A 20418-nucleotide genomic window follows, 5' to 3' on the forward strand; every position below is an offset into this window, starting at 1 on the left:
CGAATTTCAGAGGTCTATGCTCTACTCCAGGAAGTGTCATGTAAAGTCTCATGAAAAGGCACGGCAGACTGACCGATTGAGGAGATTTGTAAAATATACTCGCTAGAGCTGTAGGGGAAGCTCTGTAGATATATGCAAGCATAAAACGAGCGAAAAAGTGAAAGCGAAACCGGCGATGAAATTGCCAATCCTGCATAGTATACCTTTAACTACACTGAAAGTGGACAAATGTACATGCTCGAGCACATAATCTCCATTTTGAAGTACAGGCTATAAATACAATCAGTTGCTAGACTTGAAAGTACTAGGGCAGAGCCCATAGATGTGGCATTTGTTGTTCGTATAACATGAAATTTGGCACTGCACACACTCGTGCCATTAGGATGACACCCATGTTATGCGTGGAACAGACAGACCGAGTGACATACAGACAGACGTTCCTTGCATTAATAGATAGATTATTAGACCTAATATTGTAGTTGGTCTAACCATAATCTACTGTATAACATCCTAACAGTTACCACAATATGACAACTTACTACAACATGCTAAAATAAACATAGGGCAACTTTGTTGAGTGTTGCTGGAATTAAATGCTTCCTGTATACTTACATTGCTGGTACATTTTAGAGCAGTAGAGCAGAGCTACATAACCTCATTTCACTCTGATGTCCTCCAATTAAAGCTATGCCTTTTGAATGACTTGACGTTTGGTAGCCCAGTTAACGGTTTACAGCGTGGTTTTCTGCCTGAACTTTCTGCAGCACCTGAAGAGCCGTGTAATAAAGGGAGCTCTTTCCAGATACGACTTTGAGAGGACGTCCACTCACGCCGTTGATTGACCTTTGAGTTTTGGTCGTCTGATTGCCAGGCTATCACCAGGCCAAGCTCAATCTTTCTGCACTTTATTTATACTGCACAAGAGGAGTGATCAATGGGCATAGTTCAAATTACTCTGTAGTCTACGCTTAGATAGTAATTCAACCAATCAGACCAACAATCCGGGTAGCCTAGTCAGTTTGTGATTGGCCCACACAAATGTGTAAGACAGCAGGTGAGATAAGATACATGTGCAGGTTTAGCCTACCTGACACTGACAAACTTTACCAAAATTTGGGAAAGATTCTTGAAAGATTGTAGTCTTTTGAGTAAAGTTTGAATGAGGGGCATGAGTTAAAAGACTACAATCTTTCAAGAATCTTTCCCAAATCATGTCAAAGTCTGTCGGTGTAAGGTAGGCTTTAGACGCACCTTTATTATCTGGGTCAGCAAATTATTAACAAACTTATCCTGCTTATTTGTTGTGATCACAGCAATCTGCAGAGGTAGGAAAGTCCAACTTCAGAAAGTGAAAGTCCAACCCATATACTGTAGTCTATGGTCCAACCATGTATTGGTCTTACCAGGGGGTCAAGGCTGTGTAGATTTGCTTTGGCATGTTAGCATACGCCATTTTCAAGTATGGCGCACTTGAAATGGCCCACATGCGCATGGGCTAAAAGTTTTTTGGAAAACATTATTTATAGCCTACAGGGCCTACAGACTAAAAATTAGCCATGAGGTGAGGGAGCCCCTGTCACTCGTTATAGAGGTCTGGGAGAGAGAGCAAAGGAAGAAAGAGCCCATTAATGTTGCTGCTTGTGTTCTACAGATGTGGGAAAAGTTGCAGCAGATGTCAACTCTGGCCCAGACACAGAAGGGTCAAAAGGCCTGGTCGTACCAAACCCTCTCACTAATATCGTACAGAGGGTCTGGACCTACTTCAATCAGAATCGATTTCAGGCAGGTGAACTCTGTTGAAGTTTGAAACAAACTATTGGGCCTGATTTTACCCAATCGTTAACGTTGGGTCGTGACAGCTATAGAGACTACAACGCGCATATGCTCGACACCCGCCTCCCCCATCACCCCGTTCGCTGATTGGTCCGGATGGAATGCATCCTGAGAAATCGAGTTCAATGGGATCAAACCCAGGTAATGGTGAAGGGAAATGAAAATTGAGCGGAAGCTTACGGAGGGCTATGCCAGGTTAAGTCAGCATGCCAAAGACGTTTTTCTGTTGGTCAGAAGGTTTTAGTGATAAATAATGCCTAGTCATGAGAGTAAATTACTTGTGAAGTGGCAAGGCCCATTTATGATAATGAAAATTGGGCCAACTACTACCGATGAGGCGATCCAAAGTCCTCCATGTCAATCGGTTGAGGGAATGGGTCTCCTGACCTGAAAGAGGGGCAGAGTCATTGGTAATCAGACGGGTGGATAAAGCTCAGAGGGCATAATAAAGATCTCAGCACTTCAACATTTTATGATGTTACTACGGTTGCGATCACTATCATTCATTCATATCACAGTCTGTAGCCAAGGCTGCAGACAAAAAGGGCTACACTAAACATTTTCAGTAAATCACGATTAGTAACATGATATTGATGTTCCTTAATAATATTAATATAGCCACGGATGTGTATGGGAACCAAATATACGGGCCATAATAATAAGTGGCCACAAAACATTTTCCCCCTTAGATACACTGTATTAAAATGCATACCGTTCAAACATGTCTACACTCACCTTGTGTCTTTTCTCTCATTTGGGCCACAGATTACTAGACTGCAAGATATTTCGAGACAACCAGAAATTATTAGCCATATGATTATTTATTTCAGTATAAATATTAATACTTTGAACCTTATGATGTGATAGCTGGAATGATGTCGGCTGTGGAGGCAGTTGGTGACCTTACTTTCCTTGTTAACTCTTCAAATGGAGCTATTTTTTTTCTAGCAAAGCCCACTTGTTAGCAGTCAGTGTACTGGGCCGGTCATGGCCAGCGAGGACTCGCTTCTGTTCCAGAAGACTCTCTATCATCAAGTAGGTACTATTACACCTTGTTTTGACGTCTTGTTACAGGCGTTTAGGTTGCATTTGCATTTGCATCTGGAGCTGGATATCTTGCAGCCGTGAAAGTGGAGGATTTAAAATGTCCCACATGTTGTCTACCGATTGCAATGGCATCGCTCACACTCCACTGTGACAGCTAGTCCCTCGTTGACTACAAGCTGCAGTGTGTGAGCAAAGCAGCCTAAGCTCTGCACCCTCGTGGTGTTCATGGCCTTTTTCATGTTACTTGCATTGTCCCTGAGTATGACATGCACTTTATTCAATGGAATATGCCACTGGTCAAGCATCTCCTTAATTGCAGCCGAGATGGTATCACTGGTGTGTGTGTGTGTGTGAACCATGGAAGTTTTTAGCTTGAAGCATTGCACTGTGCGGTGTACAGCTCATGTCCAACCAGTGGACAGTTAAATTTAAAAGCAGAACTCCACATATCTGTAGTGAAGCTCATTGCCTTTATATCTTCAATCTCTTTTGAGATGTGTCTGCACGCTTTTTTGTACAGTTCCGGCAGTGTGATCTCGTAACAATACTTGCGTGATGGAAGAGAGTATACCTTGGCCCCTAAGTATTCCAGGGACAGAAGCCTCATCTTCAACAGCTGACATTGGTTGTGCTTCTAAAACAATGGATTCTAGAACTTTCTGTGTTATTGCCAATGTTTTCACGTCGTTGAAGTGCATCCACCAAAGTTAGGCTTGCTGTTGCACTGATGAATATTGATGCCATTTAGCAGCAGAGAGAGAGAGCCATGTTTACATTAGCAGTGTATGCAGTGATGACAACAGCAGTTAGCTCTCTAGGCAGAAAAAAGGGTCTGCATGTCACCAACACGAACTCAACATGGTGTCTGTCCAAAATAGGGCTGTTGTTACACCAACCTTCATGCACGTAGATGCCCGCCTCCTGGAGTGGCATCAGGGATTTAAAGTAAGTAGGCCTAGGCTATGTACGGCCATGTCTCTGTGATAACGAACATACAGCAACGCGAACAGAACGAAGCAACTGATGTTACTGAATCTGAATCAGTTAGATAACTTTGGCTATTTCGTAATGGGTCGGGTAATCATCCCAGCTGGAGAGAGAACGATCAGGTTGCCTTGGATCCCAGTAGCTTGTGGACATAGACCGCTGAAGTTCGCCTACAAAAAGGATCCAAAGCTGCCATCTTTGCCCATGTAAGGAGATCCGGGAGTTAATTGAAGCTAACTGCCTATGGCAAGTTGCATGGTAAGTTAGCTCTGGGGTAGCAAAGATCAAAGTGTGCCGTCTTCACCTACCGAAGATCACAGTATCCACTAGATGGCAGTGGACAAAACTATGTAGTGAAAAACGTCTGCATTTCCAATGTCATCATCCCCGCTAGAGTTTAACAGGTGCGATAATTGAAAATCCCCATGTTATTTTCCCATAGAAAAAATCTCAAGATACCAGATCTCCTTATTTGGGCAAAGATAGTGGCTTTTTTGTAGGCGAACTTCAGAGGTCTGTTGGCGTGTCATCCAGCTTTCCACCCACCCTTGTTCCACTGTCCAATCCAAACCGGGATCCCCTATACTAGGCTGCATGTAGGCCTACTCAGTTTATTTCCCGATGAGGTGACTTGTTCTCAAACGGTGTGTGAGTGTTAGATGTAGGTACATTTTCCCCTGGCAAGAGATAATTGAACAGGTACGTTCTCTGTTTATTTGCATAGGATATTTTAGATGCTGCTGTCTCTTTGCTTATGAACGGTGAAGATATACAATCAGTGCTTATAACAACCCTTGGATGTCTGGATGTTCTCCTTTCACTGAAGTTGTAAGTGCAATCACGGTCAATATAAATTGCTTTTTAAAAGAGGAATTTACAAAAACAACACCTCTTTATCATAGAGGTTCAACTAGGGGTACAGCATGGCAGATGAGATGTTTCATGGATGGTGTGTGGATGAACATTAATTATTATTTATGAATCTAACCTAAGCTTAAATGTAATGCAAGGTATGACCAGGTAGTCACTACAACAACCATTCACCCTGGTAGACCTGCAGAAGAAATCAGTTGTACAGTAGGCCTACTTTGGTATTAGTACCCTAGGGATTTATGACTCGTTAAAGCCATCTACACAAACCACAGGAAACAAGACTGAGAGCATGCGAGTAACATTTATTTCAGGTCTTTATGATTCTCAAGCATACATATCAATTATGATACATGTCTGGTTCTATATAAATCTATATTTAGGGTGAATGATTTAGGATACATACTGTACATACAGTAGATTTTAGTGAGTAGCCTAAGTGTTACAGCCAGTTTGTTCACAGACTGTAACATAATGTGAGACAACAACAAATGTTAAATCAAAAAGATTATTTATTGAAAATAGAGCAAAATGGTAACCAACATATGTCTGGGAAGAAAACGTGGTATGTAATGCCATACCTTCGTGGATACGTGTTCGTATATTAGATATTTGCGAGAACAAAAAAGAGTTACTGAGATAAGGGGTGAGAAATTAAGCAATGTGCCTGTGTCAAAAGGAAATCAAGAAAAGTGGTCAAAAGCACCTACTTATAAAATGGCTCCGCAAAAACACAGACCACAAAATGCTGAGGCCTACTGCCAATATGAAAACAACATTAAAAAAGCAGTCTCTCCAGCCTCACCCTCTAAGTTGCCCGTAGGTATAGCCTACAAGGCCGAATGCCGAGTGCCGCAGGCAATTAGCCACAACTGGGTCTATAGAACCATCCCCAACCTCTCAGCTTCTCAACACATTTTGTAAGCTCGTTTACCCGTCTGGTCAGGTAGGAATTACTGTGTGATAGCTGGTTTACCTGTCGGGACAGGTAGGAATTACTGGCTGATAGCTGGTTTATCCGTCTGTAGAGGTTGTGATTATTGGCGTTTAGCTGGTTTACCCGTGTGGACAGGTAGGCATTACTGGAGTATAGCTGGTTTACATGTCTGATGAGGGCGGCATTACTGGCTGATAGCTGGTTTACCCGTCTGGACTGGTAGACATTACTGGCTGAGAGCTGGTTTACCCGTCTGGAGAGGTCGACATTGCTTGCTTGTAGCTGGTTTACCTGTCTGGACAGGTCGACATTACTGGCCAATGCCTGGTCTCTTTCTATGGTGATATTCATGTGGCTTTCTTGTAGCTGGTCCATCTCTCTGGTCAGGTTGGTATTACTGGCCAATTCCTGGTCTCTTTCCATGGTCATTTCCTCATAGTTTGCTTGTAGCTCGTCCATCTGTCTGGTCAGGTTGGTGTTACTGACTGATGCCTCGTCTCTTTCTAAGGTGACATTCGCGTAGTTTGCTAGTAGCTCGTCCATCTCTCTGGTCAGGTTGGTATTACTGTCCAATTCCTGGTCTCTTTCCATGGTGATATTCGCATGGCTTTCTCGTAGCTGGTCCAGCTGTCTGGTCAGGTTGGCATTACTGGCTGATAGCTGGTCTCTTTCCATGGTGATAATCACATACTTTGTTAGTAGCTGGTCCTGCTGTGTGGTCTGGTTACCATCCAATGCCTGGTCCCTTTCCATGGTGATCTTCTCATGGCTTGTTAGCAGGTGCTTCCTCTCAGCCTGTAGCTGGCGTTTCTCCAGAATGTATAAGATTCCCAATCCTATGCTGAGTGCTAGCAGCAGAACACACAGCAGTCCCAGACACACAGCGACCCATCTAGAGACGTTCTTCGCCGCTCCAGAGGGCTTGTCAACACATTCTTCACATCCCTCTTCTGCCATGTCTCTCCATTCTGCCATCTCTCCTGTCTGGAGATCTCAAGTGACAGTTAACAATGGTCTGTATATGTGGTGTGATGTGACACATTTATAAGCCACAACCTTGTCCACGCCCAAAATAACAGTCTCAACCCACATTGCTTGACGCAGAACACCTAAACAAATGTTGTTGTGTTCAACACATCTCTGTGTCCAAATAGGGATAATACAGTTTGTGTTATTTACTTTTTTATTTGTGAAAACAACACAATTTGCATTTTTTTAACACGTGTCCAGATAGGGACAACACATTTGTTTTAAGAGTGTAGTGACAGAACCCCTCAGGTAACATTTTAGTCATAACTATACAATTATTTAACCCATAATTTCCACTGTATGACATACACAATGAACATGTTCATTGATTTTTTTTTTTTTAAATCCCTGTGAGGTTGATGAAAAATGAAATGGAGATAACACACAAACATGAGTGAGAAACACAAACACTGACACTTAAATGCAAACAATCAGTACACAATAACATATAAATGGAAACTTGGACAGTAGTATAGAATAAGACAACAAGGGCATAAAAGCCAAAATTAAAACATGAACGTGTCAGAGAAATATGGATGCTAGACAAAATACTATTACACAAAAATCTGTAAAATTAGATTTGTTTAGATAGGTTACAAAAGCAGTTTTGTAATAAACATTTTTTGTATGCAAAGTGCAGCCTTTTTGCTCAGTCTATGTTTGGCCTAAAAATGAATTTGAGAGTGAAGCCTGCTCCGATACAATTCTTTGTACATTGTCATAATCATACTGAAAATATGACTGCCCAATCAATACTCATTGTTTAACAGAATTGGAGAAGCAGCTTATAGTTCCTTAGCTAATTTGCATGGTGTTCCTCAAATGCGTTTCAGTTTTTGTGAGATGCATGATGATCTCCCTTATCTGTGCTCATGTGCTTTCTCAACTAAAACGATGAAATCTCTGTGATCTCTGTGCAGCCTATATGCTATTTGACATGCATTCAAACACTTTTCACTACAAATGTCCAGCTTTTCCCTTTTACATTTGTCATGCACTCCTTGGTTAAAGGAAAGTAAACATAAATAAATAAAGGGGAAGTCAATTTTCCTCTACAAAGTTTTACATCTTGACGTATAGAGATAGGTGGTACATTACCTCCAGTAAAGCCCTTGGCCGGGTTTCCCAAAATTGTTAAGAAGCTCTTAAGTGCTAAGAACTTCTTAGGAGCGTTGTAAGAATGTTCTAAGAACGCTCCTAAGAAGTTCCTAGGACTTAAGAGCTTCTTAAAGATTTTGGGAAACCCGGCCATTATCTGTTCAGAACCCTTCGGTCTAAGTTATTTTAAGTCATTTTATTGGAAGGCTTTGCGATATTAAATAAATTGTGTCAAAACACAAGACTTCCATTTTCTGGTTGAAGGCAAGTGTTGTTGTTTTTTTGTCTAGCTAGTTTAATGTGTTCCAAAACTGTTGTCAAATCGTTAAGGAAAAATATAGTGAGTGATTGATACATAAATTGTTATTGACACAATAGGCACGTTGTGTCCTCAGACTATAATCTGACAACAGCTCAGGTTTCAGAATTAAGATACAAGGCTGCAGGTGGACACAACTGGTACACAGCGTATCTCTTTCGGGTAAAAGCGATCAATTATATAGTGTACATAGGAATCCGGTATGCTCTCATTTACACTACAATTTTAGCTGAATAATAAAAATATTAATGAAAAGTCGAAAAGTGTTTGATCACAGTATTGTGTGTGGGAACAATGAAAGAGAAAGACTTTATGCCACAGTGTCACCTCACTGAAAATGCGCCAATGCAAGGGTGAATTTCTTAGGTCATCAATTCACGAAAGTTATTTTGTGATTCTATAAAAAGCCTGTCGTCCAAGAAATGTTACTGAATGTATTTCGTAAGTTACTTCATGACACATAATTCATTCCGTAAACTGCTGACTCACTAAATGTATTGTAACATGTCATGAAACTGATTTGAATGGGATTCTTAAAAAACATAAAAAATGGTGGATGCAAACTATTATTTCATATTGAGGTGTGTCAGAACCCAAAATGAATATTTGAATATCTGTAGTGTAGGCTATCCAATATTAAACTAACTTCAATGAATATCGGAATATCTGTTGAATATCCACTATCAACTTCACCTCAGTTTTCGAGATTCAGTATTGTCTTAGAAATGCGTAGCCTAGAAATCTAGACGCCCCTAGCGGCAACAAATGTAGGCTAATTTGGCTGGCGGGGCAGTCTAGGCACAATCCATAGAGCCAGGGAGCTGAGAACCCGAAGCACCAGTGGGCCAATCACAGCGTGTATAGAGTCGGTGGGTGGGCTTAACATAATGGTGACTGACATGCGACCAGAAGTTGCGACAGTAACGCATCCTGTTATTTGAAAACAAGAAGATGATTCGTTTAGCGTTATCCTATTGCATGGAGAGTGAAGGTTACGCAATCTGCTACTTGAGAACAAGAAGATGATTCGTTTCGCGTTATCCTATTGCGGGGAGGGAATTTGAAAGACAACTGTTTATCCCACCCCTCCGATTGAGCCCTGTCTTCGGTGAGTGTCCAGACCCTACATCATGATGTGGGTCTGGCTCGTCAGGCTAAGAAATGCGAGCAATGTCACTGAATGCATGTCGTAAGCTATGCGGTTGACGTGCATCCCGCAATTTACGTGGACAGAATTGATTTTGACCAAAATAAAGTTTTCGTCTACGACAAATAGTGCAAGCCTTATGTCCACAAAAGGAAAAGGCCACCAGTCAATTAAAGATAAGATAAGATAAACTTTAATGTCCCAAAGAGGGAAAATTGTCTTGGCCAAGAAAGTCGCATGTTGCATAACATAGAACGCACAAGAGACTTGACACAGACATAGCCTACATTGCAGAAGCATGACATTACGTTCCATAACATAACATAGCCTAGGTGAACTGCACACTCAAGACATCTGACAAACAAGAAGCAAGCAGCACAGTAAGTAAGCTTTAGCATGTACAAGATACAACAGCATACCAGATAAATAAATAAATAAGGGAAAATTTGGCCCGCGAAACGATGTGCTCTCTTGAGTGTTTTGTGGACACGATGTAAACTAACTTGTGTGTTCCATGCATTACGGTGTAACAGGCACTCTGTCCACGAAATAAGGCATGTCACATTTGGCGCCCAGAACTCTACTCTTCAAGCCTAACATCTCAAAAAGGAGGACAAATAGCATATGCGTCCAGCTTGATGCAAGGCTGGACACCGGACAGAGCATTGAAAAACCAGACGGTCCAGCCTAAAGCCAATAGAGTCAGTACTGGATCTCATAATATAGGCTACTGCTAGAGTCAGAGCCCACCGTTGCACCGTAGCAGCATCGAGTGTTGGCACACCTTGTTTTAGGCCCTTGACAGCATGTGGTCTAGCAATAAGACAAACTTCCTGCTAAACATAGGCTACTTTAGCACTATCAAATGCACTCTGACAGTTCTCGTCTCATCACATGTCTTATCTTTGATCAAAGAATACCTTGATCTACTGTGAGGAAACAGAGATCATTGACTGTTTACATGCACTTAATTTCTAACTCACAGCTGTGATGACAAAATGCTCACTTGTTACCTAATATATTCCGTCCACTGACAGGTGCCATGTGTTTGTGTTTGTTTGTGTTGTGTTGTTGTGTGAATGTCACAATTTTAGCATGAGCTTCTCTTTTTATCGCAACAATTGGCAGAAGTTATTGATGGAGATGGTCCTCTTTTAAAGGGCAAGAGGAAGCTTTAGAGATACACTGTCCCCTGAAAAGATATATATATGTACAAAAAAGTGCTCTATTGATTTACATAGGACATTTTAGATGCTGCTGTCTCTTTGCTAATAAACTGTGAAGTTATACAGTGCTTATATCAAGTATTCACTCCCTTGGACGTTTTCTTCTTTCACTGCAGTTGTAAATGCAATCATGATCAGCATACACTGTTTTGTATTTTTACAAAAAATTGCAAAAAAACTAAAGAATGTTAATATCAATTAGTGAAAATATATAATGTAAAATAAGTGATTGCATATAGTGCCCTCCATATTGGAACACGTGCTAAAGTTGACTATAAAGTGGAATAAAAAATCATCTTTTTCCTTAAGAATCCACATGCACCCCCCCCCCCCCCCACACACACACACACACACTCTGCTAGACATAGTGATATTTAATAATACCAGAGTTTAAGAAAAAACATATGAACAAGATATAACTCATTCCCACTGTACCTAGACAACTAAGTAAATTGGTAAGTAAGCAAGTAAGTAAGTAAGTAAAGTAAGTAAGTAAATGGGATTTTATGGATTTAGGTGAAGAAAATGTACACATAATACATTTTGGTCTGCACCATGAATTCAGGGAAAACTGATCAGTATATAAATCCTTTTTTTTGTCTGAAAGCTTAAACCTTCAGGATGTGATCTAACATGACATGAGACATGTCCCTCTTCACTGGTAGAAATAACCTCTCAGTTTCAACATTTCCAATACTTCAGTTTGTCTGTAGAAACCCTCACCACACTACCAACATAGACCAGTAGAGGGCAATAGTAGTACAGTAACTTGAGTATAAATCCTAAAATAATAGAGTTTACAACTAGAAAAGCACTCAGAGAGTGCAGACCTCCGCCTGCACTGTTCTTCCTAGGTTGTCATATTTGAACCTGAACTATTCAAATCGCCACCACGTGGCAATACCATGCCATTACACCACTAAGTGAAATACATAAATTATGGATCACTCCCAAAATGTAATTGTTTCTTCCTTGGGTCATGTCTGACCTTCCCTGACAAATTCAGCGAAATCCATAGGCTATATTACTTTTTGAGTTATCTTGCCAACAAACAGACAGACAAACGCAGAGACAGACAAACGCCGGTCCCCGATGAAAACATATAGGCTACCTCCTTGGCGGAGGTAAATAAAACAATAGTATTAAAAATGGGACAGAAGATCAGTCAAAGATCTTCTCAGAGGAATTCTCAAAATAGGGATTTTACTGGCACTCATACAGTATATCAGCAAGTCCCTGATGACGTCTTCAATATATTGGGAATATCACAGAATACAAATACTTATTAAGCAAGATTAGTAACTGACTTTTTTGATATTACATGAAAGTGGACATCTGACCAATTTAACTGTATTTGACATGACATGGAAAATCATGCCTTTTTAACAATGGGTTACCTGCCATGCCGTAAATGAAAGCACAGTCCTTCGAATAATCTGGTTGTCCTTCATCCCAGTATCTTGTTGACAACTGTGTGTTGTCCACCCATTCCCACACACCCTGGTTCTACCTCAGTCCAATCCAAGCCCTCAATATTCCCAATTCATGAATGAAAACTTGATGAGGTAACATTTGGTATTAAAATATCTCCATTCTGAGGGACATCTCTTTTCCAGTTTAGAGATTCTGGCTCGAAGCTGGTCACTGATGCCAAGTAGCTGGTCCATCTGTCTGGTCAGGTTACCCAATGCCTGGTCCCTTTCCATGGGGATATTCACATACTGTAACTTGCTTGGTCCTCCCTCTCAATCTGTAGCTGGCGTTTCTCCAGAACATATCTGATTCCAAATCTTACGTTGAGTGCTAGCAACAGAACACACATCAGTCCCAGACACACAAAGCGACCCATCTAGAGTAGTTCTTCATCGTTCCAGGGGATTGGAGGCTGTAGACTTCTGTAGACTTCTCAGGTCTGCCACATAACAAGGACTCTCATCTGATGATGATCACCAGGTCTCCTCCAATGTCTTTGCATTGTTGTCTGCCTTCAGACCACGATTTGTCTGAAGAGGAGATGAGATACCATGACGAGTTGAAATATCTCCATTCTGAGGGACGTCTTTTTTTCCAGTTCAGAGATTCTGGCTTGAAGCTGGCCACTGCAACTGAGTAGCTGGTCCGGTTGGTATTACTGACCAATGCCTGATCTCTCTCCATATTATTCACATGGCTTCCTAGCAGGTGCTCCCGCTCAGTCTGTAGCTGGCGTTTCTCCAGAACGTGTTTAATTCCGTATTTAATTTAGCCTGGGTGTTCCCATCCTGCCTTGCGCGGTGATTTCATTCACGCTGCTATGGCAGTCTGGAAACTAACACCCACATTTTTGCCTGATGTTGGCGACCAATCACAGAACAGGGGAGAAAGCAAGACCATGATGAGCTATGCACAGACGCATTTGATAGACATCCGTGGCGCCCAATGAACGGATCTGTGCATTTTTTCAAATACGAGAAAATTAACGTCTGGTTGCCAGACCACGTCTCATTTGAGAAGTGAGCTAGCCAGGCTAATGTTGTTGAGTGCTAGCAGCAGAACACACAGCAGTCCCAGACACACAGCGACACATCTAGAGTAGCTCTTCACTGTTCCAGGGGTTTGGAGGCTGTAGATTTCTCAGGCTTGCCACATAACAAGGAGTCTCATCTGCTGGAGAAGTAGGACTCATATCAAAGACAGCATCGTTTGCGTATGTTCCCTCTTCTGGCGCATCTCTCTCCTCTGCCACTCTCTTCTCTGTGTGGCTCGACTCAAGTGATGATTAACAACTGTCTGAGTCTTATAGAGTAAGAGGGTGGAGTTAATGTGTTCCGAAACATTTACTTTATTTTTGTACAGAACTGTTTCCTGTTTTGAGGCATGCTATTTCAACAATGTTCTATAATACTGTAGCTATTTCAAAGTTCTATAAGGGCTATTTCAAAGATGCCATTGTAGCTGGTATCAGTTTAAGCTGAATAATTTTCATCGTTGTTTCAAGATCTTGAAATGGTTTCAGAAGTGGTTTCAGAGTGTATGAGATGAGCTACTTCATGATGATTAAAAATAATATAAATAATATAAAAATGATAGCGACACAACAGCAATCAAACCATTGTCCAAGCAATTAATAACCATCCACTGACAACATCTATAATGAACCAGCCCACTGCTCCCCCTCCATCACCCCTAAACTCCCTCACCTGCCACATCTAACCTTCTCACTCAATATTGATGGCTCCAATGTCCCCTTCTTCACTTCACAGCGACAAACCCTTTCCACCACAAGATCCAGATACACCATCCTCCTGTCCTGTCCTGCACCCTTGTCTTTGTCAGCCAATGTTAAACCTTCTTATCTCCTTAGCTCCACTATTGCAAATCAGTATGGGTAAAACTGGTTTTCACATAGCATGAAATTATGGGTAAACTGCTGGAATAAATTCCTCCTATAGGCTACTCTACAAGTATAGGTGTGTCACCTGTGCCCTTTATGTCTCTGTTTTTAAGGAAGATTAGTTGACTTTGCTGATGTTGCATCAGATTGTGTGTGAGATTGAGTGCATCTGCATAGGTTGCATTTGGCAGGCTGCTAACAATCAGCAGAAGTTATTGATGGAGAAAAAGGACAAGAGGAAGCTTTGGATGCATTTTCCCATGAAAACACATAAATAAACAGAAAAGTGCTCTGTTGATTAACATACTGTAGGACATGTTAGATGCTGCTGTCTCTTTGCTGATAAACTGTGAAGGTATATACAGTGGAATCAGGTATTGAATTATCAATATTATTTTGTTAATTTTGTTTATCATTATGTGGCCTATAGGCTACTTGGGAAGATGAGTTGCTGTGTTGCATCAAACAGTGTGCGGGTGCCTGATGCAGATGTTGTGTTGTGTTATTGTGTGAACGTCACAATTTTAGCACAAGCTTCTCTTTTTATCACAACAATTAGCAGAAGTTATTGATGGAGATTGTCCTCTTTTAAAGTTTTAGAGGTACATTTTCCCATGAGAAAGATATAAATAAACATGCTCTATGGATTTGCATAGGACATTTTAGATGCTGCTCTCTATTCAACTGTGAAGTTACATACTGATAGATGAATTTGCTAATATCAATTTAGTATGTTTGTATGCAAATAAAGACAATGACCAGTGAATTCCCAATGACAACACAATTGTATTATCTTTGCAAAGAGAGAGAATGATACAACACAAAATGGTTCATACCAGACTCTGATTATTTTAGTCTGGGGCCTCCTTTTATACCAGGGTTGACATATTTATACAAGAGTTTACGTATCTCTAAGTTGCCCTTTGACATGTTCACATGGCTAAAACTTGGACAATAAGCTCTGGCCTTCGTCCCACCAAACATGTGTCACGGGGAACATTTCAAACAGAACATTACTTCTGATACAACAACAAATACAGAACTTGTGGTCAAGATCTTGGGTCTAGGGAAACTTTCATTTCCCATATAAATCAGGTAAAAGAGGACTGCACAGAAATGTTGAAACCTTATCTAGTGTACAAGAGTACAAAGACAACAAAAATATTTGGTTGGTACATAGAGATACAAAAGAACAGACTTCTCTATCAAAAAGATGCGTCTCGATTACAAAGCATGATTATACAGAACATGGTTTACAGAAGTTACACTTTTCTTTATTCACTTCAGTTATTATTTCCTTTATTCACTTATGGTTAATACTTCCTTTATTCACTCATGGTTAATAATTCCCTTATTCAATATAAAGGAATACACATTTAACTAATCAATGTAGAGGAGTACATATTTAATAATAATTATTGTACTTAATCACATTTGTAATATGTTTTTCAGATTATCCATATAAATGAGAATACATGTTTCAATAATTTCTCAGTCAGTGATTATAACAAGTATTCATTCCCTTGCATGTTTTGTTTTCCAAAGTCAGCACTTACATGCACCGTTGACTGCAGTCACCAAGTCTGTGTGGTTAGATCTCAACTGCACTTGCACTTCTGGATACTACAATTTTCTCAACATTCTTCTTTGCAAAACAGCTCAAGCTCTGTCAGGTTTCGGGTCATTGTCTTGCTAAGAAGTCTTAGTAGCCTATTCCTGAATCCTGTCCCTTTCAAACTATGTGATTAGCATAATAAAACAAAATCCCAGGGACGAAACCCCCGGACCCCTGTATTATTCTTATCAGGCTTAGTTAAAAACAATCCTCAGGTGTAAGTTATTAGTCAAAGAGCCATTGTACTCTGTGTAATGTAGAGGTTAACAAAGACACTATTGTTTGTCATTTCTTTTAAAATATACATTTTGGAGATGAATGGAGTCATAGCACAGGTCTTTGTCCAGCGATGGATTACTGAATGGGCTCAGGGGGCCCTGAAGCCCGAGCCTCTGCGTGAAGTTGCTTCTCCACCCTTCTCTTATCTTCCCACATAACTAACCAGGAGTCATCATTAAAGGGGTCTTTTTTTCCGGGGGAGCATCCTATTTTATTTGAGGGGGCCTTTTTGCATCTGTGCCCAGGGGTTTATAAAGTTTTGAATACCCTAATTGACTGACTTGTTTGTGATTTTGAATAATATTATTTTTGCATGGCAGAAAATGTATTGAAGTTCTATTTTGGGGTCCCCAGACCACACCACAGATTTGGTCCCGCCCCGCAATGTTGACATCATGACTGCCTTGCCCCAAACCAATAACAATGCCAACACGACCTGCAATTCGAGTGTTAACAGTGTAGTTCTTGGCTATACATCTCTATTTGTTGGTCTAACTGCTTCCCACATTTAAAAAAAATCTATTCACGACAAAACATGAATGTGGAATTCATATCATAAACTAACAGATCATTTGGGAATCAAAACTACAGGTGCTCTTGCAAATGGAGGAAGTAAGGTGAATGTATGGTAATGAGTTAAGGTTTGGCCGGACCGCTGGAGGTCCATCAATCTTTGATGTCACTCTGCCAGATGCTTTAGTGAATAATGTGGACAGTATAATGTATTCACACACAGGTTGTCTTCAACCATGTGTATTAATATGTCAATGATATGATAAATTGATTAAACCGCCACAACCCATCCATGGAAGGTAAGGTATTTCAAGAGAGAAACAATGGGCCTCGCAATGACACGTGTATTCAGAAATCAGAAGGGTTTCACAAATAAGTGTGTGTTTCAGATGTGGTTGTGCACAAGATTATGGTTTGGTCTGGTATGGTTGTGGTAAGGTGTAGGATGAGACAAAGAAGTTTCCATAAAATGTTCAAGCAGGTCTGACTCATGGACTGACTGAACCAATTTAGTTTTATACCAACCAACTTTCAGTATTGTTGTAGGATATTGCAAGCCTTGATGGAGGCCTGTTGTCTCCAAGCACCCTTATCCTGCATAATACTAGGGGTGCAACAGTATATGGAAATCATGGCTTGGTATGCATCTCGGTGTGCAAATGTCTAGCCATCCTGGTTTTGTTTTAATAAGCCTGTAGGTAGTGTTAACCTAAAATTCACTGCCATATTGCTGGTGCAAAATGGGAATACGGGAATCAGGAATCTTTTGATGTTAATTTACTAAACTGACATATGATTAACCACTTAATATGTTTGTGCTGTAATCAAAATTTCAAACATGGTCCACAAGTAAAAAAGAAAAAAGACAGCATTTGGTACACTCAGTACACATCTTTATTTAATCTAACATTAAATGTTGTAGAACACAAAAGGACATTTTGTAGTACAGTAACTTGAGTATAAATCCTAATATATTAGACTTAGTGCGTATTCACACCAGGAAGGTCCGTTAGTTCACTTGCTTTGGTCCGGACCAATTTCCCCCCCCTTTTTTTTCTTAGTGCGGTTCGCTTTCACACTGTGATTAATTGCAACCGGACCAGAATTCATAAACAAAAGCACATGTGCTAAGGTCGTTCAACCATTGGCCGGTAAACGTGTAGGCGGGGTAAAGAATAAGGAAGTCAAAGTCAAAGTTGGCCCACGTAAATACTATGGAAACGTTGCGTAGGCTACTGTACTCGTTGTAATCCTAGCAATATAGTTTATACAGTTACAGCTTTGCAGAAGTGCTCAAGCGTCAAGACCGTTTGATGCAACATGAGTTTAACAATATTATGCTCGTAATTTTGCAACGACGAAGACGTGCAGCAAAACAGCTGAGAAGGAGAGCTCTCATGTGTGTCCAACATGCTACACTAACAGCAGGCCTACGTAAGACAGAACAGGTAGGAGAATTATTATTGCCAAAAAAGCGTTAGCCTACTGCAGCGTACAGCTGTTGTGTGTCACTGATCCATCCTACATTTCCCATAATGCGCGAAAATTATGGGAGCTCGTCAAATTCAAAAAGGTAGATTTCTGCAACTGGGTCGGATCGAGGTCAGGCTGCTTTCACAACATAAAGGAACCGCACCAGGGTTCGATAGGAACCGCCCTGAGAGCACCTCCTCAGCTGGGTCTCGGTCCGCTTGTTTGGTCCGCACCAGAATTGGAGTGATTGTATTCACACCAGTCAAAAAGGTCCGAACCAAGAAGAAACGAACTTGAGTTCGTTTTAATCGAACTAAATAAGGCAGGTGTGAATACGCCTTAAATAGGCTAATAAAATAATAGGGAATCAAGACCTTTTAAACCAGAACTTGTTAAAGCCATCAGTATGCAACACAGGACAAAATACATAGATGTGTTTCAGCTTTACATATCAATGTACATCTGCATTTCAGATTTTCGACTTTTTTTTGCCACGGAATGGGCGGGAAATGTGTAGACAGCTGTTATATTGCCGTTACAAAGTAACCCCATGTCTTTCTATGGAGGGTTTTTTGAGTACTGTGTCTCCTCATTAGGAATCCTCTGTCTATTCTCACTATTGCATGTCAAATTGTGCATGAATTATAGTCAGCTTGCCAAGTATCAAATAAGCTGTTCTAAAAAAGGAATACAAATGTCCAGGGGGAATTATAAAGTTGAGAACTGACCAGTTCCAGTTAAAGATCTTCTCAAAGGATTTCTTAAAATAAGGATTTGACTGGCACTCAATATATCATGAAGTCCCTGAAATCTCTATTTGGTCAGAAAATGATGTCTTCAAAGTTTCGGGAATATAACAGACGATGGAATGGATTGGTCCGCACACTGTGTAGGCTCCAAAAATACACTTTATTTACTTTATAAAAAGGCAACGTTTCGATCCGCAGTGGGATCTTCTTCAGGCAATGAGAACAATGGTCTGAGATGTCATTTATCACATGACCTACAGGTAGGCTACCTGGAAGAGTTAAGCACAGACGTAAGGTGACAAGTGGCATAGCATGCGTCTAAACGCACTAGAATGCAAAGTCAAGAAGACCACGGTAATCACATCCGGTAATGAAGGGAACAACATGGTCAAAAAAAACATAATAATAACAACAAAAATAAAAGTAATAATGGTCATCAACAAAATAATAATAATGGTCAATCAGAAATATTTAAATGAAAACCACATCAGACGAATATTACAGACGAGACATCCTTTTAAGCAATATTGGTAACAGACTTTTTTGGTATTACAAGAAAGCAGACATCTCACAAATGAAACTGTATTTATCACGACATAGATAATCATGCCATTTAAACAATGGGTTACCTGCCTTGCCATCAATGAGAGCACATTGCTCTGAAAAAGGATTGGGTTCATTATGATCCCAGTAACTTGTGGACAATGGTGAGCTATCCACCCATTCCCACACACCCTGCTTGTACATCAGTCCAATCCAAGCCCTGAAAATTCCCAATCCATGAATGAAAACTTGTTCCTCTTCGCTGCTGATGATCACCAGATCTCCTCCAATGTCTTTGCAGTGTTGTCTACTTTCAGGCCATGATTTGTCTGATGAGGAGATGAGATAACATGTGGTATTAACATGTCTCCATCCAGAGGGACATCTCTTTTCCAGTTCAGAGATTCTGGCTCGAAGCTGTTCATTGGTGCTGAGTAGCTGGTCCATCTGTCTGGTCAGGTTGGTAGTACTGGATGATACCTGATCTCTCTCCATGCTGATATTCACATAACTTGCCAGTAGCTGGTCCATCTGTCTGGTCAGGTTGGTATTACTGGCCAATGCCTGGTCTCTCTCCATGGTGATATTCACATGGTTTGCTAGCAGGTCTTCCCTCTCAGACTGTAGCTGGCGTTTCTCCAGAACGTATCTGACTCCCAGTCCTATGTTGAGTGCTAGCAGCAGAACACACAGCAGTCCCAGACACACAGCGACCCATCTAGAGTAGCTCTTCACCGCTCCAGAGGGCTTGGAGGCTGTAGCCCTCTCAGGTCTGCCACACGGACTCTCATCTGCTTGAGAAGTGGGACTCATATCAAAGGCAGCATTGGCGTATGTTCCTGTTTCTGCCATGTCTCTCCTCTCTGTCATTGCTGATTCGACTCAAGTGATGATTAACAACTGTCTTAGTCTTATAGAGTAAGAGGGTGGAGCTAACATGTTCAAAAACAGTTACCTTCCGCTTGTAGACAGCTGTTCCCTGTTTTGAGGCATGCTATTTCAAAGATGCCCTGATAGCTGGTATTAGAGAAGGCTAAATCATTTTCATCATTGTTTCAAGATCTTGAAATGGTTTCAGTGTGTGAGAGATGATCTACTTCTTCATGATGATTTCCCTTCTGTGATTATGTGCTTTCGTACCTAAAACAACTAGCCTACCAACCAACTAAAAATATCCATTGTCCAAGCAATTAATAACCATCCTCTGACAACATCCATAGTGAGCCAGCCCACTGCTCCGTCACCCCCAAACTCCCTCACATGCATCTAATCTTCTCATTCAATATCAATGGCTAATGTCACTTTTTTCACCCATGGCACAGCCTTGGAATCATCTTCGACCCTACCGTCTCCTTCTTACCACATGTCAATCATGTCACC

The 20418-nt window shown here is 40.8% G+C and overlaps 1 protein-coding gene across 1 annotated transcript; it reads right to left on the reverse strand.

Moving 5' to 3' along the window:
- Positions 1-17166: 17166 nt before the first annotated feature.
- LOC134075921 (CD209 antigen-like) lies at positions 17167-19909 on the reverse strand. The gene has a single exon (XM_062530951.1). The coding sequence runs from the start codon at positions 19906-19908 to the stop codon at positions 19045-19047; it is 864 nt and encodes a 287-aa protein (XP_062386935.1). The 5' UTR covers position 19909; the 3' UTR covers positions 17167-19044.
- Between the last annotated feature and the right edge of the window lie 509 nt (positions 19910-20418).

Source organism: Sardina pilchardus, chromosome 1 (genome assembly GCF_963854185.1).
Source record: "Sardina pilchardus chromosome 1, fSarPil1.1, whole genome shotgun sequence".
In the NCBI taxonomy this organism is placed as follows: Eukaryota; Metazoa; Chordata; class Actinopteri; order Clupeiformes; family Clupeidae; genus Sardina; species Sardina pilchardus.